Source organism: Aythya ferina, assembly GCF_964211825.1.
Source record: "Aythya ferina genome assembly, chromosome: 3".
In the NCBI taxonomy this organism is placed as follows: Eukaryota; Metazoa; Chordata; class Aves; order Anseriformes; family Anatidae; genus Aythya; species Aythya ferina.
Genome location: NC_140298.1, coordinates 85,266,845 through 85,290,571, shown reverse-complemented (window position 1 = coordinate 85,290,571; position 23,727 = coordinate 85,266,845). Strand labels below are relative to the sequence as shown.

The 23,727-nt window shown below is 39.2% G+C and overlaps 1 protein-coding gene across 1 annotated transcript in view; it reads right to left on the bottom strand.

Moving 5' to 3' along the window:
* The window catches only part of PHIP (PHIP subunit of CUL4-Ring ligase complex), a 112,223-nt gene that overhangs the window by 58,839 nt on the left and 29,657 nt on the right, over positions 1-23,727 (bottom strand). Inside the window, exons 8-15 of the mRNA XM_084514881.1 lie at positions 19,324-19,545; positions 18,568-18,668; positions 13,201-13,271; positions 12,307-12,407; positions 12,169-12,209; positions 10,951-11,049; positions 8,732-8,885; positions 7,702-7,836 (exon numbers count right to left, since the gene is read on the bottom strand). Of these exons, the coding sequence (XP_084371007.1) occupies positions 7,702-7,836; positions 8,732-8,885; positions 10,951-11,049; positions 12,169-12,209; positions 12,307-12,407; positions 13,201-13,271; positions 18,568-18,668; positions 19,324-19,545 (924 nt within the window). The remainder of the gene's footprint in view (positions 1-7,701; positions 7,837-8,731; positions 8,886-10,950; positions 11,050-12,168; positions 12,210-12,306; positions 12,408-13,200; positions 13,272-18,567; positions 18,669-19,323; positions 19,546-23,727) is intronic.

Sequence of the window (23,727 nt, the reverse complement as noted above, 5' to 3'; positions counted from 1 at the left end):
TCAAAAACAAAAAAATGCTGAGAAAGGCATTATGTACATTTGGCTGAAGAATATATAAAAATGCATTTGCATTTTCTCCCTTTTCAGAGTATTTCCACTTTAATTTGTAGGGAAAAATGTGTAAGTTGGTCATGCTAAGGAACAGGTTTTTGTCAGGCTAAAAAAAACTTGTCCAGCTTTCTCAGAGATACAGATCTGCATTTTTTTTTTTATTACATGTATTATTATTATTGATCAGTTTCAGAGAACAGATACTGTCCCATCAAAACTGGCTAGGAAACGCAGACCAAGCTTCTGGTCAGCTTGGTAAGATAGTGTAAAATACTCAATGCTTTGTGAAAGAAGTCATAACCCACATAAATCAATAGTTACAAAATTCACAGTTTCATTAGTGGTTTTACACCACTACAAGCCCCCATTCCCAATTTTTTTGGTGGGATGTGGGGAGGGATGGGAATAATCAACTTCTGCAATAACTTCCAAACCTCCAACCAAGTATATAAGCATAAGATCAACCTGTAAGTTCTTTAGCTCCAGTGACAGAAGCACTTTAATGCTTGTATGCAATGTATGTTCAGCAACGGTGTGCATCTAAGTAGTTCGTAACTTTTTTCTATACCGGGAACCTGTACGTGGGGAACAAGTTGCTGTTCCTCACTAACATACCTGTTAAGGGGAAAGTTTATATTTAAGCTTTGATGTGGCACTATATTGCAAAGTCAGAGTAATTTATTTTCCTGAAAGGGTTCTCAACTATTTACGTAAGGTTCCAGTAGTATGTCCTTTAATCTCTGAACCCCGAGGATGAAAGCTTTGTCCCCATTTTTCTTTTAGCTGTCAATTAAAAAATAAGAACAGTAGAGGAAATAAAACTTTTATGTTTATGCAGTTAAATCCAGACTTTGGCCTAAAATCTCAAGCAAATTACTTCTGGGCTGACATTTTGAATGAGTAAGACAAAAATCACATACTACTAAATTGGCATTGTAACTGCAGCTGCAAAAACTTAAACTTGTTAGCAAATTGACACTTTTCAATTCAGCTTAACACTGTACTTGTTCTAATGCATTGCTTTTAACACAGATGGAAGAAACCACACTCACCACACTAGCCAGACCTTTGAATAAGCTTTTTAACACTTTGTAAAGTAAACACGAAAGTATAAGTCCTTACTTTGTTTAAAAAATGTGTTTATATTTAACGTCTAAGTTTCATAATCTGTTGCTAATTAATAAGCATACTGAAAAGAACACATGCAAGTGATAAAATTCCTAGTTCTGGATACAATCATTGTTTGCATAAAATACAAGTAACGTTTTACATGAAAGTTTGGGATTATTCATCATGAACTTCCTACAGAAAAGTACCTAGAAGGAATGCAAGCAGCTAAAATTCTGGTACAGAAGCTGAAAATGACAACTTATTTTTCCCCAGAACAGATGAACACCTAAGGAGCCTCATCCTCCCTTACAGCAACTACAGCTATCAAATATCTTGTTGTCAGTCTAGGTCTCAATGAAAAAGCATGTTCTATGCTTAGGACCAGAGTTTTTCAAAAGTGGTAAAGAACTGCAAGCATACCCTATACTTTCTCCGGCACTGATGCAAGAGGCAGGTCAGCCTCCAGACGATTTTGAAGTTATTTCTGCTGGTTTCCATCAAGCAGGATGGAGGGCCTAAGACTGACTAACACCCATTCAAGCAATAGCAGACAGTGCTGTAACAAATCATCCACTCTTTAAGTACCAATCTGGTTTCCAGGGGAAGCAACATTTACTCAGTGACACAGGGAACAATCATGTTTCTTGAGAGATTAAGGTTTTTCGTTTACAAATGTGACAGCCAGCCTCTTCTGAAATAGCAACTAAAGGTGCAGGAGATGGAGAACCAGTTCAGTGAGGATTTTTTCCTCTTCCTCCTCAAAAAGAATCAGAAGGTTGCTTCAAATCACTAGTTTACAGAGCTCGGGTTGTAGTGTATTTCTGAATGCTCCTGGCATTCTGTGTGCTCTGATGAAATGCGCTTTTGCATTTAGAAAAAAAGACACATCAGCAAATTTGTGACAGCTGGACATAGTGTGACCTTTAAGTGTCAAAGGCTAAGGTGGCTTAGCCTTTCAACAAGTTGGATAAAGCCACAAAGGTAGGAGGATTTTGAAGTATTCGCATCTGTCAATTTAATACAAGACCGTAAAAACATTCTTTCTGTATCAGTATTTCAAAGCATTCTTCAGAATATGATGAAAGGACTAAGGCCACCTTTGCACTGAATTCAAAGAGGCTTCCAGAAACACTATCCACCCAGAACGTGTTGTGAAAAGCACTGTAATCCACAGCAGTGCTCAGAAAGACTGGCTTAAAGCTAAGGTAACAACAAGAATTGGCCCATATGAAGTCTTCACAAGCATTAGGAGGAAAACTTGAAGCATTCCAAGCAGAAGACTGACCCTGACAGGTATTCAGGAGGCTCTGATGCATACAAATAATGTGAGATGTAAGGAAGCCTACTAATGGCTTTAGCAAAGCCTTACTTTTCAAAGATTAACTTGCTATGGCAGCCAATCCAGCAAGACAGAAAAGCAACACCTAGTCACAGTAAGATCTTTGGGCTGGTTGGTTTTGTTTGGATTTATTTTGGAAGTCTCTCTATCAGCTGAACCATTTTTTTTATTTATAGGCATCTGTATTCCTACTTGATTTATTTCTACTTTATACAATGTGCGTTTAAAAAAACAAAACAAACAACACCATAAAGGTTAGTCAGCAAGACTTTATCAACTAATATATGAGCTTACAATAATTGCAGGGCCTGCTTACCATATCTGCTTTAATCTGGTATCAGATTCAAGCAAAGCAATTACATTTGAAGATGCACTACAAAAAAAATCATATGCTCTACAGTAGCAAGGATTATAAAAATCCCTGTCCTTCCCCAGTCTCTCATTCCTGATACTGCACTACAGTCACCATACTTTCAGCAGCATACTTGCAAGTAACGGCAGTCACCATATGTTCCTACAACTGTTCATTAAGCTATGCTGTAAACCAAATTATAAAAAATAAACATAAAAACACAACAATTACAGGCCTTTCAATACATATCCTGAAAACTTTCAGGAAAGATTTTTTTCAAAAACATACTTCTGCAGGGCAGCCCGTTCATGGGACAAGAACATTAGTGTTACTGCAGGAGAAACCTGCTCTCTACGGCTCCATACAGAATGCCTGCTGCAAGTTTGAACCAGCAGATCTTGCTTGGCCTTGTCACTTTTCCTTAAAGGCAAGTCCATAAGGGAGACCACAGAAGTCAAAGAAAAATCCAGGGCAGTACTATTATACCATAAAGCTATTTGGGGTCAGACTCAAAGAACACCATCACTTACGTCCAATTGCAACACCCACAAAAAAACAATTACCAACCCCAAAACTTTTGCATATGCTTAGTGTAATTAGGCACCTCCTTTCTGACCTGGAAGAGTCTCAAGTCCCTGTGTAGTTTTCTCCTCCCCTCAAACATTCTCAGAACTGAGAAACTTCATCTTAAGGCCTACAGGAATCACGAGCGTGAGGCCAAGCTGCAGCATACACCATCTGAGTGACAACCCTGGCATTCCTAATAAACCAATAGTATTAAGTCTAATTTAAAAGCAACTTAGTGAGAACACCTGCAAGACAACAGGTATTATGACAACTGAGTGCTGAACAGCTTTTACCTATAGCCTAACAGAGCCCTAATCCTGCAAATTCGAGCTTGTCCAAAGTTTGAATCGAAAGGCTTCCATTTACCTAGAACAGGATTTCTAGATGCAGGAACACGAGCTTAGCAGCAGTGCCTGAACTGACACGCTGCAGATTGAAGATTCATGCCTCTCCGCTGCAGCACAACTTCAGAAGTCAGTCAGGGAAATAGTCCAGTGTAGAAATATATCGCTGAGGCACCTGCTGGGTAAGCGGCAGGTGTTGAACCGTACCTTGCCACCTGAGCAGACAACAGAATTTAAGTCTTTTATTTCCCAGCTGAACTGCTTAACTAAAAAAAGCCAAGTACAACTGCCACCATTCTTCCTGTGCCCTCATTTGAGGAGAGCAAGGCATTTCCTCTGCTCTTGGGAAGGTGCCTTACCACACCAGGGATCCAGACGCCACACTGCGGCTTTGAATACAAAGTGGCATTTCAAATACCTCTCTACACACTCTACCACCAAGTAGCTCTTGCTAGACAGCTCACCACCTGGTATATTTTTCCTCCATTGTCCGCTAAGACATCCAAATCTACCACACAGCTCAGGGAAGCAAGGATGTGGAGGAATATTGCATTCAGCTGTGGGGATTAAGAACCTCACTCCTCAGGAGCTGAGGCGCTAAAACAGTCAAGTCCTTCAGTGAATCTAGGCCCTGGGTAACGAGCTACAGCGTAAACATTTACTAGGCCTGTCTTGTCCTTCTGGAACAAAACCACTGGTGCTGTGAAACATGTAAGCTCTAAAAGTTGGCTGTAGAAACCATTATTATCCCAACTTTATTATCCTGGGTTTCTTAGTAAGTCTGCTCAATGCTTCCCTCTACATGGGAACTACAATCAGTGAAATTGCCCTGGTATTACAACATCAAAACCACACCCTCAGCAGTTCCTTGGAGAAATGAGTGACAAAAACACATCTTACATTAGCAGATGTATTAAGTCAAAAACAGCAAGTATATTATACAGGCTACAAATAACAATAAACACCTGTATTTGCACATGCCATTTACAGCCCTCCCAGAACTTATTTGCTACGTGTCAAAAACTGTCTAAAAAGCTTTATAGACCTCTTGATTTTAATATCTCTATGACTACTTTCACTCTTTGGGTAGGGAACATTTTTCTTCAGTCTAGCTGACTCAAGTTGCTAAGTTAAGCCAGACCTGAATGCCCATGAACTATGACACCAAGTTATAAAAGAAAGACCTATATAAATTCTATCACCACAGTGAAAACTACATGTGAAAATGTCGAACATTGAAATTATATACATACTTACTGAGAAAACCCACGTGTCAGTCACTTATGAGACTGAGTTTACTATTAATTATAAAGACCAAAATCTGGCAAAGAGACCAAAGGTGTTTCAAGTTCAACCATGACTGTGCTAACTTATTTAACAGCAAATCTTAAGTTAAAAACAAATAAAAACAAAAAACAAAACCCTCAGAGAGAATGTTCTGCAGGACCACTACCACTCAGTCTCCTAGTGGCACCTACCTGTAACACATCAAGGCATAAAAACTTCGATTCCCTCATCTAAGTTCAATACAGAACAAGAAATGCATTTGGCTACTGAGGCTTTGCAATTTCACATTCATTGACCAGATAAAAGGAATTAAGTCTCTGTAACTCAACTGATGAGTTGAGTTTTAAGTGCGACAGCATTCGCATCACTCAGATTTTGATTTTGATGCTGACAGTGAAGAATTCAAACTTGGGAGAACGTAAAAATACCCAACTCTACTTTAGGGATTTGCCACAGTGCTTTAGATGCAACAGCTCTCCACCTAGGATGGGAATACCTGACTGGACTAATTATCACTAAGTTAACAATCCTCTTTTTTCTAATTCAATCAACACTTCCAAGGTCTGCACAGAACTTTTGTTACAACAAAATTGTTCAGTACTAGTTCTGTACTACAGACACTGTTTTGTTGGGTGGTGATGAGAGGTTTTTGATGAGAGGTTTTTGAATGCTACATCAGGTCTCTCCTGTCATTCAACTACCAGGTTTGGTTCTTCCAGATGATGTTCCCCATCTGATCCAACAAAACCCAATCTGTAAAAACTTTCCCATCCCCTGAATACCCTATTTTTCAGGAGTATGAGATGACAAACTGAACAAGTCAATGAAAGTTGCAGCAGTTATCAAAATACTTTAATAGTGGCTAATCTAATGACGTTTCCAGTTGATATGCCAGTTAGGACATTGGGAAAAGACTGGAAGCTCTGCTTATTCATGCACTCCCTTAGTAAACCAGAACTCTTAACACCTGCAGCTCTGCAGAAGTAACTGTGCAATACAGAGCCTCATGCTCCAGAAGCATCTTCCCCACAATTGTCTAAAAACCCTCCAATTTCCATCCATGTCTTTTGAAGCATCAGCCACAGAAGACTGGTGAAATATGCAGACACTGTAGAGAGATGCCTCTCCTGGATATCTGGCTCATAGATCTTATTCATTTGTTTGAGTCAAACTGATTGCCAGATTTACAACTCCCCTCACCTTGCTCAGCAGGCAGACTTCTCACATTCATTTCTAGCATGAAGCAAACACTATTAGCTGCTGGGAGCTTCTGATTATCTACACATTTCTCTACAATTCCCAAGATCTTCAAATGTAATTTTTACTCTTTTTTGGCGTTTGTGCCTCTTAGCACCTTGAAACAAGTACTTCTATTTTTCAGGGTGTTGCCTAAAGTCTCAGGCACCTGTAATTTAGATTCTGACATCTCTTGACTGGACTTGTCTTACAAGCAGCAGATGGACTCAGCCTCCTATGACTTTAAACTCCACAAAAACTATCACACATCCACTACAAGCAGTAGTGGAAGAGCAACGTAACTGTGCATTGAGGACATACACCTCAACTGGTAACACGGAATAGCACTGAGGAAACAAAGATCTATACTCTTAACTCCAAACATATTGACTGGGATCCTTCATAAGTTCAGTTACAGAAAACAATGCAGAAGGAACAATACTGAATCCAGGTCATTGCTGTAGGAGTCTAGGCCGCTCTCCTTCCCATAAAGCTTAGCAAAATTTCTTCCTTATGAACTGTCCAGTATAGTGAACATGTCAAAAATTTCTCTGGGTTCAGAGTGACCCTCCTGGCTTGTGCTGTCTGTTTGTTTTTAATTTTATTTTTTCAGTGTATCTATGGCAGGTGTCTTCTTCAGATATCTTCTTTATTCTAGTTTCCAAGACCACTATTTCACTACAGCTGAGAGCTGCATGAAGCTCATTTGCCTACTCTCAGCATTCTTAATGATCCTCCATATTCTACAAAGACTTTTGAAATTTTCTCCAGTAGGCAAAGTCTGAATTGCAAACACATAATTACCTTTTTGAATTAAAAGATACGTACAAAGACCTACTAAATATCAAGAAACAAAAAGAAATACCTGTCTCATCCATCTTCCAGAAGAACTAGTTTATTGCAGAACAGACCAAATTTGAAACCTGCATGTGGAGGAGGAACTCTACACAGAAAGGCTGACAGTATTCAGTCAGGGCCAAGGCAGCATACAACAACATTGTATGAGATCAGGTGACTCCTGAAGAGCTTTAGCCAGATTAAGAATTAGTAATGCAAAAAATAAACTGGTTTTCATCTTGGTTTCCCAGGCAGGAAACAGAGCACTAAAGGAGGGTCTCTGTCACCCTGTCTCTTATGCATGATCTCTGACAATGTAACCTAGCACTCCAACTTCACATGGATGAAGCATATAGAAAGATGACTATGAAATACAGCCAAAGAAACAACTTTTTACATTTTACAGATTTGATATTTGCCCCATTAAACTGAATAGGAATTTCTCTTGACTTCACTGGATGCAGGACCTCGCCCTATATTACAAATGCATGCTTCAAGATGGCCTACATTAGAAAGTACTAAAAGCAAAAAGTTTAGAAAGGTTGCCTTGGCGTATCTGCATAAAGCACAATAATTACCATGTTGAAGTAAGACCGGATTTTGACCCCTCTTGCCAAATCCCAAACTATGACATTTCCATCATGTCCAGCAGAGAAGAGAACTCTTGGATCAAACGGATGAGGTTCAAGTACAAACACTTCATCTTCATGGCCCTGAAATTAAGGATACAGCAAGAAGAACAAGCGAATTATCTCAAATACTTAGGCAGGAATTCAAAATGATAACACTGACAACTGCAATGTTCACGTGTGAAAGTGTCCAGCACATAACAACTACTTAGACTATATATTTTTTTCAATCTGCATTATACTCTTCTCTATCCAGTTGCAATTTTAGGTTCATAATAAGTATGTCAAGTATGACAACTTTGTAACAAGTTTGTCCCACAACTTTCATCATTTCATTTGATGTTTTTGATCTTAATGCTGGGCATATTTCTATTTGTTTAGGCATGTTAGCAGTTAAAAATTTAATTTAGAGCCATGAAATAATTAAGTACAACTAAGAGAACTGCATCTCCAGAATTAACACTAATTTTAAGCTTTACTTGAAATATTTCCATTCCTAGGTACCTACACCTAACTATTTTTACAACTAAAAAAAAAAAAGTATCAGACATTAGTAAAAACTAATGTTTGATTCATTCTCTCTAAAAGACTGCTTTTCAGTACCCATAAAATGATGAGGTTGCAGTAACAAGGCTCTGTGTTTAAACAGGGCAACTTTATCCATTAACTGTATTTCAAACATTTGTCACGCTAAAAAAGTCAAAAGTAACAACTGTTTCCTTCTCTCCTTCCAAGATAGCATTTTAGGAAAGAAAAAAAGTCCAAAATTAGTTTCAGACATCTCAAACAATAATGGTGATTTGCACTTCAAAGCTTTATTTTCTAGAAAGCAGCTGAGAAATACCTCAATTACATTTCAATTATCTAAATACATTAATTAAGGTGGCTTTCAGGTAGAAAAAATGTTTAAGGAAGAATTTTGATGACATATATATAAATTCTGCATTCCAGATTGATAAATGAAGGTGGAGCACCTTACCATGAGAATATGAATGAGTTGGCCAGTGAAAGAATTCCAGACTTTCAGTGTCATGTTATTGACTGCAGTTATAACAGAGTTGTCATGGCGGTCCCATGCCACCATGGTCACTTTCAGTTTTGTGATTTTGTCTTCAACTCCTTGTGGATTTTGTCTAAAATAAAAGAGCAAAAAGAGCTTCAAAGCAATTCTAGCTTGCTAAAAACATTCTTATGTCCATAACAACTGATACTACTTCTGTATTTTACTTTATTATTACGATAAACAGCATTATTTCTTCAAGAACCTGGAGAAATAAAAGACATTTTCCAATTTTTTAACATATACAATCAGAAAAGCACTACAGATTCTTAAACAATGACTATAGAGTGCTCTCAATATTTCAAAGACTATGTTGATCCGTTTTTTTCCAAGAAAATGCTCTATGATACATAATCTAACCCAATTAAGATTAAAATCCATAGTATCTGTTGCGTTATGTGAAGAACGGAAATCCAGCCTCGTCAATCAGCGAACAGTAATTTGGCCTGTAGAATACCTGTATTAAGCAGTTATAAGTACAGAAATAAGTATTCTCATGCTTTTACATTAATTAAAATTCTCAGGCCATATTCAGTACTGTATCATTACCCTTACACCATTTTACTATCAGTAATAATTATGCTTAATCTTGACTGTATTTTATTTTTATCCCTATAAAAATGAAACACTAGCTACCTGTAATATAATCTATTGGAATACCCCCAAAATTACTTTTTTTTGGCCATGTGTTTTAAAAATGTATTGCCCTTGAATTCTCTTCTATTCTTCTGTAAAAACATCAACTAAGTCTAACAATAACATAGTATCACCAACAAAGTGGACAAAAATATAGGATCTTCCATATGTATGCACTGTAATATGTTATATATCTATATGCACTGTACAGCTCAAAAGTATAAGATGTAGTTGTAGACAGATTACTTTCTAGACCATTGCAGTGGTCTAGAGGAGGCTGAATCCTTTCTTTTTTCTCTTTCTTTTCTGCTATCAGAAAAGAAATCTTGAATTCTTTCTTTTCTCTAAGTGCACCAATTTCATTTTCTTTCATAAATAGTACTTATGAAGAAAAGATCAAATTTGGAACTGTCCTTTACACAGCAATCAAAAGGGAATAAACAGAATTCAGGTACAGGTGCTTAACTGAAACAAGCAGTTCAGTTTCTCAAATAAGTTCATCATTTGTGACAACAGTTTAAAAACAAGCCATTGCTTTTTCTCCAGGATCAGTTAAAATGATGATTTTTTACAGGCCACATTTTCAAGAAAAAGTAGCTCAGTCTTTGTTTTCAGGGTGCCAATGCACTATAGATTGTCATCCAACAGCTTTATATTCATGTTTTGTTGCACTTGCTTAGAACAAGATACTTTCTGAACCAAACTTCCAACTAAACTATATAGCTTATTTAGTCCTCTCTTCCATGCCTCTCTTGATCTGTCAGATGTCTTTCCATAGGCTTACTCCTTATGTCTTTTTTTTTTTTTTTTGTATTAAATATCCTTCTTTAAACTAGTCAACATGATCAGTGAAGGGAAAAGGTGTACTCATTAAACCATTATAAAACTTTCTAATGACCATCTGTTGGAAAACATTTCCTCCATGCCAAAATAAGAAGGTCTAAACCACAATCCCTATGAAGTTTTTCTCCATCTTCAAGCCTTTTTCATTATTTGGTCTGGTGTACGTAAGTTTTCTATACCTACACAAAGCCTTGCAAATTCTCAGATTATTGAGAACCCATTACATAGCAAGTGACTTATTTGCTCTGGCATGTGGTATAAAAGAGCCCAAAACTCCTTCTCTGGGTACACAGATTTCACAATAACTTTTAAATATTACCAGAATGCAAGAAATCTCAGTAAAAGATCTAATCTGGTTTTCCTGATCCAGAAACAAACACCTACATAAAAAGCATAAATTTGACCTTTAACGTGGTTTGTATATCTTTTACTCCTTTACTCAAACCAAAGAACTAGTGGAGCTACTATCTGGACAAACTAGTTTCCACAGCTGAATATATAGTCAAATATTTGCTTTCATTGGACTTCAAGAGCTAGACAAGCATATTGTAGATTTAATCCATAATCATTTGTGTTTTTTTCTTTAAAAAGTCAGCCAGCAAACAATATCAATGGACTTCAAGTATCTATCTGATAGCAGAATATTCTATATTACTTACCCTGCTGGGCGAGTAGCCATATCCAACAAAATGCTTTTCCACTCCCTTCGTTTAAATTGCCAGATTCGTGCTGTTCCATCACGGCTTCCACTCACAAATCTAACAAAAGGGAAAAAGAGTTACACTGAGATCAACGGCAGGTCTGTACAGAAAAGACCCTTGTAAAAAGGGATAGAAACTAGAGAATTCAGAATTCTAAAAATTAAGTTGACGTATAAGGAGTGCAAACAATGTCAGAATGCTGTACTACTGGCCTGAGGTGAAAAAACACTTCGTGTACCAGTAAAAATGTAAGGGTTTGCAAAAAGTGAAATCTGCTTCTCTAATATGAGCCCCTTCCAAACCAGCTGTATTTTGATCCATGGTGCACCTGGCTTAGTTATCACAGTGCTCTGCCATGGGGACACAGCAGCCCAACGAGCATTCTAACTAACAGCCTGCCCCTATCACTCCACGTAAAGCTACTAATGGGATTTAAGACCTAAAAATTGCTGAAGTGCAAGGAGAGCTGCAAGCTGACGTAGAGACTTGATTTAAAACAAACTAAATCTATTCCTCATTAGTTGTGTAACAAGGATCTCTGAATAGTTGCAAACAAGCTTGAGCTTCTCCCTCAACTTCTTCTTCCCCCTTTTTTTTGGAGTACAGGGTCAGAAGGAGGAAAAAGAGGTGGATGGAACACAATTAAGCCTGGTTTGCAACTAACTGTATTGCAATAAAAGTGTATGTTAGAACATCATTTAAATGAAATGTCAGAAATTTCATAATAAATAGAACTATTTTCTTTAGCATCCTTCACATCCAACATCTAGAACTTCAGTAGAGTATTAAAAAAGCCAAACAAAATGTAACTGTGTTTTGTTTAACAGGTTTCTCTTTATCCAGCAGTCACTTAACTGAGAAGAGGTTTAAACATTTAAACATATCTAAACGTATAGTTATTTTACTTATGAATACATATACACATTTAATAAAAAAGTTAAAGTATTTCTATACTCCTTAATTTTGGCAAATTCAGAATATTTTAATCATTCATTGCATTGAAGACAATGGTAAAACTGAAGAGGGAGTAAAAACAACTAGTGAGAATACAATGATTATAGATAACTATTGCATGAACCTCAAAACAGAAAGCAATTTTTTAGAAACTGATATTTACAAATCTCCACAAGGTCAAAAAAAAAAAAAAAGGTATGAAGAAATAAATTGTTTGCTTACCTGCTACTACTATTAGAGAACTGAATGCTGTCAACTTTGTCCTATATAAAAAATAAAAATAAAAAAATCAAAAGCAATTCTAAATTATCCAAATCTTCCTTTTAATCAAATACATGTGTAATTTAATAAAGTATTTACAGTATGAAACTCCAACTCTGATATCTTCTCTGGCTGACCTGATCCAAAGAAATAAACCCTAATGATGTGATCTGTACTTCCAGTGGCCAAAAACATTCCACCTGAGAAAAGCAAACACAGATAAGTCGTCAGAAAAACGGGCAATCTAATGTTATTACAGTACTTTCAAATATCTGTAACATTAAATATTTAAAGTTATTCCCTTAAATTTACAGCTGTATCTCATTTCATTTGTGTCTGTAACTGACCTTTAAGTAAAAACAACAAGGTTGAGAAACTCAGAGTTGAACTGGAGTTGAATTAGCTCACATTTGTTGTCAGACAAATGTGTATCCAGAGACGTACCTGAAAATTAGCTAACTGAAGTAATTTGTTTGTGACTAAGCTCTTAGTGGGGCTCAATCTTAAAGAAAACTGAATGGAAACAGAGCCCTAGTACGTTCTGAAAATACTATTCTGTCAGTTTGGTATTGTATCTAATTGTTTGTGTTGTGTTCTTTACCAACTGTCAACTCTAAGTATGAATGAAATTCAGAGTGTGAGAACCTGTTAATTAGCACCTTCTTAATAAAACCTCTATAATCCTATCTCAGATAAAGCTAACTTTCAGAATCACTCTGAGGAAAAATGTCACGTTTTAAAGGAACTGCAGACACAAGAGACTTATTTTATGTTCAATTGTTTTCAATAATTTCCATATCACCAAGAGTTAACGCACAGATTATGAATATTAATCATTAATTGGTGTTTTTTTCCAATAACCATTTTAACTCAATTCCATCTTTTTAAGAAGAAATATGCTACAGTAACGGCATTATAATTCATTTTACTCTCTAAATGATTTCTTACATTGAGACAAAGATATATACGTGTATATATAAAATAGTCTTTTACCAGCACTAAAAGAAGAACAGATCATTTGGACTCCAGGCCGAGGGCGTTCCGTAAATTTTGTTGGCCTTGGACTAAAAATAAAGAAATAGTTAAATAATTTCCTAATACAGTTTCAAAAAACAAGTCAGTATGTTAGAAATAAAGCACAGAAGGACAAAATTAAATATGACGGAACAGATGGCTGCCCATCTACAAACAATTTACTGCGACTATGCTTCATGATCTGATCTTTAGGAAACTAAGACATACAGACAGACCAAACAATCTATGTATAAAGGAGAGCTGTATTGCGAATTTAAATCCCATGTCTCTCTCCCCTCAAATATGGCTATACAAAACACTTTCATTTAAGTCACCTGTAAAGCAGATGAGAAGACACCAGAGCCAGGTACCCAGGAGGTTGTTTTAAACCACTGTGTGTATCAGAGCTCTGGTTTTCTCCTGCAAAACATGGCTGCTTTGACTACAAGAGAGAAACTGAGGTTGGTGCTCTTTGTAGAAAAGGATACAAAAGAAATTTAAATAAATTTGAAGTATTTCACAGCATTAGAATACACCCGTTTCTTCAGAAAGCATGTATTGTTTGTTGGTTTCCAATAGCCCCCACAGAAAATTAGGACTATGGCTAGAAGTTTTAAAGAAAATTTTCTTTATGCACTCTGCTTCCATTTAGGCAGTTCAGTACCTGATGTGGAAGCAGAACTAAAGCTTCACGATTTGGCACTTTAAGAGTGTGTGTGTGTAAAAAACAAACCAAGGATCTAGTCCTTCAATCATTACTTCAGTTCTGCTCACGTACTGCAGCAACCCCAGCTCAGTAGGTGGTCTTGCATAGTATACCATCTGCAATCCTTAGTCCTCAAAGAATAAACTTACTAGAGAACAGCAGCATTACACCCACAAGTGTCATCGCTAAAGATCTGTTTTAACATAAAAGAATGCATATTCATGACATCCAATTTTTTCACTTTTAGAAGCAAAATGGCTTTTTTTTTTTTTTCAGCTGCAGGCAGATGAGTAAGAGACCTTTCTCCACCTATCAGCTATTGCTATCTCAAAGAAAGTAGTAAGCATGACACCTTACTGGTGCCTATATACAAAACAACATAAAAAACACACTGGCAATAGCAGTTAAGAAATCTTTCTCCGAATTGTCCATTCAATACAGGTTGTTTCTGTCAATCTTCCTTCAGGACTTTTCAGATAGCTCCTTGCAAAGACTTTCACTGGGGGATGTTACAAGGTACACTAAACAACACAGTGCTATTACACAAAACAGTTCAAACCCTTCTTAACTGAGATACTAACTTAAAAAGAACTATCAGATGATTCGATATGCAGCTTACATAATACGGAGCAAGTGTAAATAGATAAATAGGCTGCTGTTTTCTTCCACTGTGGTTTGTGAACTCTGCCTTTGGAGTTAGGACAGCTGCAAAACAGAGCAAGTATGCACTTATGTTCTAGTTTGGATAATCATGTTAAATTCTCCAACTTATGTCTCTCTAATGTGTGTTATTTAAGGCATTAGGAGACAAGATTATGGCATTCTTTTACACTACAACAGACCATGATCTTTACAAGATAAACTGGACAATCAGTAACGTGGGGAAGTAAGGAAGGTGGCTGAAGGACAATTTCTTGAAACATACAGAAACCAAGTTAATCGTTGTGCTTTAACAAGCATTCTCAACCCAATCGTGTAAGTGGCTGGAACATACTAAGACACCTTCACAAACATTTCACAGAGAGGTCCAGCAAGGCCCTGGTAAACCATTTTCCTCCCAAGATGAGAGGCTACAGTCAGACCAGAGCCTGCACAGACAAAAAAGCAATGCACACCGTGTGCCTCAACTAAGGGAAACATTCACCCATGGAAACATCTCTCAAGTTCACCTTCAAAATGCTGTCCTAGTGCAGGAATGGCTGCATAACCCAAACCCTACAGAGTAACCTCACTCTGGACATGCAGTGGCTTAAGTAAGATTTCTCCAGGAAAAACATGTGCAAGGCAAGCCCTCCGACTCGAGTCTTGGCTTAAAAGCCAACAAACATGGACTGGCACACCTGAATCCTAATGCACGAGAAGCCCCTTCAACGTAAAGTGCCTTATGCATAAGAAAGCAGATGTGAAGTATGCTACCACCCCAAAGACATAAGGAATTAACGTCTTCTTGTCCAGAAGAGGAATGTCAAAATCATCAGCATGTTTTATTCCTTTTTTTTTTCCTCTTTTTAAAATTATGGGAAGAAAATTAAGAGCAGCTAAAAAGCAGTATAAGTTGTTCCTCTACCCAAATCTGCGAGACAGCTCTGCTGCCTTGTTGGCGTGGTCTGCCAACAACAGACTAACACTGGAAGCTTGCGATTCAAATAGGTGGCAGAAGAAATAACAAGAAAACTCAGCATCTTTCTCAGCACAAATACATATGCAAATACTTTTAGTGCAACTGATTTAGCTTTTGCACAGTGACCAGTTGTAAAAATTCTCCCTCAGACCTGAGGCAAATTATCCATCAGTTCCTGATGACCCAAGGATGATTTTCTCTCTTCTCCACACTGTCAACTGAAACAGCATGCAACCCTTGTGTTTTCTGCCCTGATCCAGAATAGTAACAGCGCCTAAATGTGAGGGAAGGTCTTGATTACCTTATTTCTAAATTATTTTTCCACCTGCTTTGGACCTTTCCTTTGTCTTCTTTATCTACAGGAACAACAGCCCTACTGTTCCTCTACTTAGAAACCAAATCAACCTGACTGGATTGTTGCAGCTTTTGGGCATACACGATAACTGCCTGGTCAGAAAGCTCTTCACTGAAAGCACAGGAGCACACAGGAGGCTCTAGCATTTGAATTTTCTTCACTATCATCGTCACAGAAGCATATAGTAAGAGTTGATCCCTCTCTTCTGAACAACACCGAGAATTTTGTGGTCAGTCTTGCCATGCCTGTGTTTCACCCTGTGGCACAAAATCTACTGTAAAGTCTCCTTCTGCAGTTTATTAAAACAGAGCCAAGCATCTCCCATCTGGGCCATTATGTGTAAAACAAATACTTAACAGGCCTCAATTAATGAGGTTATCCAAAAACTGGGAGACCAGCATGGGAAGCCTCTAATTTCAGAGATACTATTAATACTGCAACAGATCTGCTGGCAAATATGAACACAAGGTTTTCTGCAATCCAAGAGTGAAACAAATAAACATTTGCAGAGGGAAAAAAAAAAATGGAAAGACATAACTGGGATAGGACACTTAGAAAAAAAAAATAATAAAATTACAATGGGTCTTATGAATAAGACTGACAGGAATCTCTCTTTCCTTTGATGCTATATTGCTACCACTCATTTTCCCCCAGCACATCACTGAGTGGATGTGGAGGGAATCTGCCCCATTTCTACAGTTCTGGAAGCAGATCCAGATCTAGAGGTGTGAGGAAGAACAATCACCTCACTTAAAACCACACCAATCCACACCCATTACTGAGACCCTGTGCCCATACGACGCGGCCTCCTTGTGAAAAATTAGGCTGGATTCTCAGTTTCACAGTGTCACTTCATAGGATTTACTGGAGTGGGGAATCACAGTTAGAAAAGGTTACAGTTTAGCAAATTAAGTAAAACTTCCTGTAACTAACAAGCTTAAGAAGAGCTACATTAAGACTTTTATGAATGTCCAACTAATTCAATATCTTAAGTGACATCAATTACGTTTCCGTCCCAACAGACATGCCTGTTTCTTATTTAGACTTACCATATGCTTTGGCTTTGATGAGAAAGCATTGATTACTTCAAATACGTAACAGCTCTACTAAATTAGAACAAAGATCTAAGAGCAGTATCCTGCTTCCAAGTGTAGCCAAAACTGAATGTGTAAGAGCAGAAAAAGTATACCTTTCACCATCTTCATACAAGTTTTCAGTGTGCATAATATTCTGTGGCAAGGAGTTTCACGGCTTAGCTGCATGTTTTGGTAAGAACCACCTGCTCCTGACTTGGAATTGGCAGCTCTCACTTGATACCCTCTAGCACAGGAAGAGCCAACAAGCAACTGGTCATTGTACAACCTCCTCAAGGCACTCCTAACTATACAGGTCTCATCTTCACGCACTCTTCTTCCAGACTGAAGCGACATAGGGTTGCTCTGTCTTAAACTCGACATGTAAATTACTCCAGAACAGAAGTTGAGCATGGTACAAACTCCAGTCTCAAAGCTTACTCTGCCCTGTTGTTACACAACATGAGTCACTGGCACGGCTTGGGGCACCAGGCTCCTTCCTTTCCATTCTGCAAGGGACACCTCAACTCATCTGTTTTCTCTGTGCCACTGCACTGCGACTATTTACACGTGAAAGCATTACTGACAAAAAAACCACTTTCTTCTTTTAATATTTGCCAGTGCATCTCACTTAAATTTTGCATTCTACATTTACATTTCACCATGGGTAGGAAATAGCTGAGAATCCTCTGCAACAACTGATACCAGCTTGCTCACTTCCCAAGTTTTACCTCAAGGCAACTTCCATCCAACTCCATGATTCATCTCCCAGCTCGTGCAGTATAACCCATTTAAGTCTCATTAATTCCACTATTCTCTCATTAGGAAAAGGGAAGAGATCTCTTCCTCAAAACTGAATTATCAGTGATTATTAAAAGGTCTATTTCCAATTTTAGGTTCCAGATATTTCACAATTAAGAAGGAGCAAAAAGCACTTGAAAGCCATTGAAGAAGTTATCTTTAATAAAAAACTAACTCCATTTGAGGGTCCTGGCAACATTTTTCATATCTTATACTTTGAAAACAGAAGCTTCAGACTCAACTTCATCCACTGATACACAACTGCCCATGAGTACTCCTTCCTACCATGCAACAGTAAAGAGCAACTAAGAAAGGATTTAGAGATGAGAAAAGAACAAACCAAAAATAATCCCATCCTGATTTCTTGCTAGAATATTACCTTCTCCCACCAAAATTTGGATTTTCGAATATCAGTTGCAATCATCTTGTAGCACAATTTGTCAACACCATTTTCATTTCATGTGGGATTGAGAGATAAGAATAGAACAAAAAAAGCCAACTTTGACATCACGTTACAAAAATTTCACCTTTCTTTTTTTTTTTTTGACCTGGTTAATAGTTAGAGAAAAGAATGGGTATATATTGATTTGTTTCCCTGAACAAAAAAACTCGGTGGTTGCTTATGTTATCAACTTAGTCCTTAAAAGACAAGTAAGTTACAGGTACCCACAGAAACAGATCATATCCAACAATTGCAGACAGCAAACCAACCAGTGACAAGTTTTTTCTCCAAGGTTAGTAGGTCATTCTTGATTACAAAGTAATAACAAGAAATAAAATAGCAACTAACTTTATTTTAAGGGTGCCAGCATCCCACAGCCAAAAGCATATTGTTCCATCTGCCCCGGTTGAAGATAAGTATCGCTTTGAGCCACTGCATAGTGGAGAGAACTGGGAGGGGAAACGGGGGAAGAAAAAAGAGAAGGTCTGTTAATCCGTCCCAGACATGCTAAGAAGTTCCTCAAGTCATTGGCTTCTCATTTAAACAAGACATAAAATAAAATAAAATTGAAAAAAAAAAAAAAGTATCAAACCATACTGAAGAAAAAAAAAAGAACACAATAAACTGCAATAAATAGCACAATAACACAATGCTTCTCAGAGTAACTTTCTATCTTCAGAACAACCTGTCTGGGTTACTTGCCAAAGCACTTTGGGTTCTCCCCCCCACAACCCAAACTGTGCAATAGCATGCAACTCTAAACAGAAACAAAGCAAACCATACTCAACACTGACTTTAGTTTTAGTCAACGTACCCGTAAATCAGAATCATGGTGTGCAAAGAAACCTTATTTCACAACAGAACTGTCCCCATGCATCACACAATTTTTGTTTTGAACAAGCACTATGCCTGGCATTTTTCAAGGGTCAGATATTGTGACAATAAACCTGCCATTTTGCAGTGCGCACCATGAAAATTCCTTCTCCCTTCACAGCGTAGTTGCCAAATACGCATTTTCATTGTATTGAACATTCCCAAGTGGTTTCTTTTCCAGACAAGTGGTGCGTGTTATTGCTTAGGTGACTTTGCAAAGCAAACACCTACCTGCAATGACGTTATAGACGCGCTGTGGCCCTGCAGAACTGCTAAGGGTGCACAAGTTCGAAGGCACCAAACTCTGATCATTTTATCACAGCTCCCAGCAGCTATCATGGTGTTTTCGTAGTTCACTGCCATATCAGATATTTCAGCTGCATGCCCTCTCAGGGTAGCCAGCAACCTCCCATCATCTGTTGCCCAGATTTTTACAAGGCAATCATCTGATCCCTGGAAGTAAGTAGAAATAAATCATTTCAATCGTACCATTGGTTGTCTCAGTGTTACAGTTCACAAAGACAAAGAACTGAACAACACGATTAGCAGCACACAGGATTATTTTTTTTCATTCTTTTACTGCCTTCTAACTGCTTTTGAATAGTTTTCCACTCTGCAGTCAAAACACAACACTAGATCACATTAATTCTCAACAGCAGATACAAATCATGCATTCGTGACACAAACAACAGATCTCATAGCAAGGTGGATTTAACCTCCTCAGCAAGACACGACACTTCTTTTCAAAACTCCAGCACAAACTGAAGAAGGAAACAGTTGCAGTACACTGAATGCAAATGGATATTAAACGTGAAAATGAATTATGAATTGCTACCGTGTTTTTCATTTAGCATGATACCAATTTCACAGACACTGACTGAACAGTGACACCGTTCCAGAATGACTGATTCACACCACCTGTGAGCTTTGAAGGCAGCCACTCCTGTATAGGTTTTGGTTATTTGTTCAGGTTCAGAACAAATACGAAGATGGGCGTTGGGTTTAGCACCCAGAGCACCAATCTACTAATGGCCACGCACAGATGCTGCAGCAAGTTATAACATGTCATACAATTTCACCTGGGTTTTAGTTCTTCTGCCTACCAACAGCGCATCTGTGCAAGTTTATCTCGCCTGCCTGCTGGTTTTTATTTTGTTTGTTCGTTTTTTGAAGAAGTGGGAAGGCAGGGCAATACTGTTGTCTGCGTTTCTAAGAAAGGTATCCAAAGCACAGAGAACAGCCACCAAGTTTTCAAATGGGAGAAGGCAGGGAACAGCGTCCTTGCAGTTACCTAAGAATGACACCTCCATTTGCGTTTGTACCAACAGCCAGCAAACCAGCCAACTTCCTCGGGGTTGCTTTTTGTTTAGTGAGCAAGAAGTTGTTTCTGACTCAGAGTTATTCACAATAGTTTCTCTCTTCCTACATTGTTTACATCAATGTAGACAAGACAACGTATCTCTTTACACACAGGGATACAACAATAGCCACCGTTTTCCAAAGAGTAAAAAGAAAGCTGACTGTATTTAAGCATACTGAGAGGGGGCATTTTTCTATAGGGATACTCTTTACAGAAGGTCTTTTTTCTCCGACTTCTCTCCAAAGCAAAAAGGTTGCTTTGGACCATTAGTGGCATGTTAATCCTGCAGAATGCTTTGCAGGGAACTCCAGACATGTGAAATCAAGATAACTTAAACATTGACTGCATTTCTGGACTGTCTTAATAGGTAATTTTGATTTACCATCTGCCATGCCTCTACTTTTCCCCAGATGGGCATGACTTTCTTACGGGAATGACATTTCTTTCTTCCCAGCTCTTCAGCAGGCGCACCCATGAACGCAGAGATGTGGGCAGGACAACTCCTCCCGTACCTCTGCCCTACTTGTTTTTGGTATACACTTAGTTTGTGCTAATTGCCTCTTGTCCTGTCACAACCCCCTCATGAGAGGAGTCTGGCTCCCATTTCTTTTTGAGCAGGATGAGAGAGATGAAGACTCTCTCACATCACATCTTCACACATGCAGATAAGATCCCTGCAAGCCTTCTCTTCACAAGGCTAAGAAATCACAGCTCTCTCAGCTTCTCCTTCTATGTCAGATGCTCCAATGTCTCCACCATCCTCTCAGCCCTTCCCTGGACTCTCTCCAGCATGTCCATGCCCTTCTTGTGCTGCAGAACCCAGAACCAGACCAAACAGTCCAGACATCATCCGGGCTGAGTGCCCTCAGGGGCACATTGCTGGCCTATATCCAACTTCTTCTCTCTCAGCATTCCCAGGATCTTTCCATCAATGCCGCTTTCCAGCTCATCAGGCCCCAGCACCTGCACAGGGTTATTCCTCCCCAGGGGCAGCACTTGGCATTACCCTTGGTGAAACTTCACAAAGTTCCTGCTAGACTGTTTCTCCAGCACCTGAGGTCCCTCTGAACGTGCACCGCTAGTGACTGGTCTCCTGCCACACTTCACATCACCGATAATGACCCTTCAAACCAGGCAGTTCAGGCCATTTTTGGTCAATCTCACTGTCAACTTACCAAGCCTGTACTTCACCTGTTTGTCAGTAAGGATGTCATGACAGTGCTGAAAGCCTTGCTCTAGTCAGGACAAGCAATATCCACACTACTGGCCTTCATCCACCAACTTAAGTTGTTTCATTATAGTAGGTAGCAAGCCCACCTTTTCCCTGTTCTTTTTGCTGCTGATATACTGAAGAAGCCCTTCTTGCTGCTCTTCACATCTGTTCTGGTTTCAGCTGATATAGGGTTAATTTTCTTCCTAGTAGCTGGCATGGTAAACATGTGTTGGATTTAGGAGAAAAATAATGCTGATAACTCACTGATGTTTTAGTTGTGGCAGAGCAGTCAAGGCCTTTCCTGCTCCTGGTGCTGCCCTGCCCGTGAGGAGGCTGGGGGTGCACCAGGGGCTGGGAGGGGACACGGCCAGGGCAGGGGGCCCAGGCTGGCCAAAGGGATGGCCCACACCTGGTGGTGTTGTGCTCAGCAATAAAACAGGAGGGGCTGGTGAGAGGAGAGCTGCCACTGCCTGGGGATGGGCTGGGCATCGGTCAGTGAGTGGTGAGCAATTGTGTTGCGCATCATTTGTTTTGTATATGCTTTTTTATTACTATTATTATTTTCCCTTCCTTTTCTGTCCTATTAAACTGTCTCTCCCTCGACCCACAAGTTTTGACCTTTTCCCAGTTCCCACCAGGGGGGAGCGAGCAGACAGCTGTGTGGTGCCTAGCTGCCTGCTGGGTTAAACCACGACAGCATCCCTTGCCAGATTCAACTCCTGTCTGTCTTCGGCTTTCCTACCTCCACTGCTCAGTGATCAGAGAGCAGCTCTGTATTCCTCTCAACCCACCTGTCCCTGCTACTGCCTATTGCACCCTTCCTTTTTATGTTTAGATTTTGTCAGGAGCTCCTCGCTCAGCTATGCAGGCCTCCTGCCACCTCTGCTTGTCCTCCTGCACATCAGGACAGGAATGATCCTCAAAAATCAACAAGCTCTCCTGGACCCCTTCTCTCCAGGACCATAACCATGGGACTCCTCCAAGTATGTCCCTGAACAGGACCAAACCTGCTCTTCTGAAGCCCAGGGTTGTGAGCCTGCTTTTTGCCTTGTTCTCTTCTTTGTAGAATCACAAACTCCATCATCTGATGGTCACTTCTGTCACGACTGCCCCCGGCCTTCACATCCCCGAGCAGTTCTTGTTTGTATGATCAGAGCCAGCAGCAGCAGCCCCCCCACCTCACGGGGTTGCTTTGATGGCTATCTCCATTCTACCATAAATAAAATCTCGGGGCTTCAAAATAATTGCAAACAACTCTAAATGCTCCCTCTCCACCAGAAAGGAATCCTGCACTTGTGTTTTCCTGCTCAAGCTACACAGATTCAGCTTGGGACCAAGACCTCTCCTATTCATCAGGTAACAAAAAGAAACTCATCCTCTCATAAAGCATGCTACTCTCTGTTTTCAAACTATGCCAGCAACAACCCATTGCTCCTGGCTCTCTGTGCTCTCCCCACCTCTCTTTCCTGGCTTGTGATAAGTCTTTTATTTCTCCTTTGCCAGAGTGCGACAGATATGAAGGGATGAAGTTTACTGCTTGACTTTGATAACTTAACCTCTCTTCACATGTTTCAATAGTGAAAATATGATCTCATCTGCAAGGAAGCAATTGTTCCTGTGGTAACTAAAGATCACTGAATGCTTTGGGTTGGAGGGGGCCTTAAAACCATCCAGTTCCACCCCCCTGCCATGGGCAGGGACACCTCCCACCAGACCGGGTTGCCCAAAGCCCCATCCAGCCTGGCCTTGAACACCCCCAGGGATGGGGCATCCACAGCTGCTCTGGGCAACCTGTGCCATCACCATCCCTGAGTAAAGTATTCCTTAGGCCTAATTCTAAATCTACCCTCTTTTAGTTTAAAACCACTACTCTTTGTTAAAGTCATTACTCCTTGATCACGCAGATGACAAGATTTATAGTAATACCTAAGTTGTAAAATGACCTTATATATTGTCCTTAAGAGATTCATGCTTCCTGTACTTTCCCTAGTAACCCAAATAACAGTATGAATGAAGCTGCTGGAAACCTGACAAAACCGTATCACTCTCAATAATTTGATGC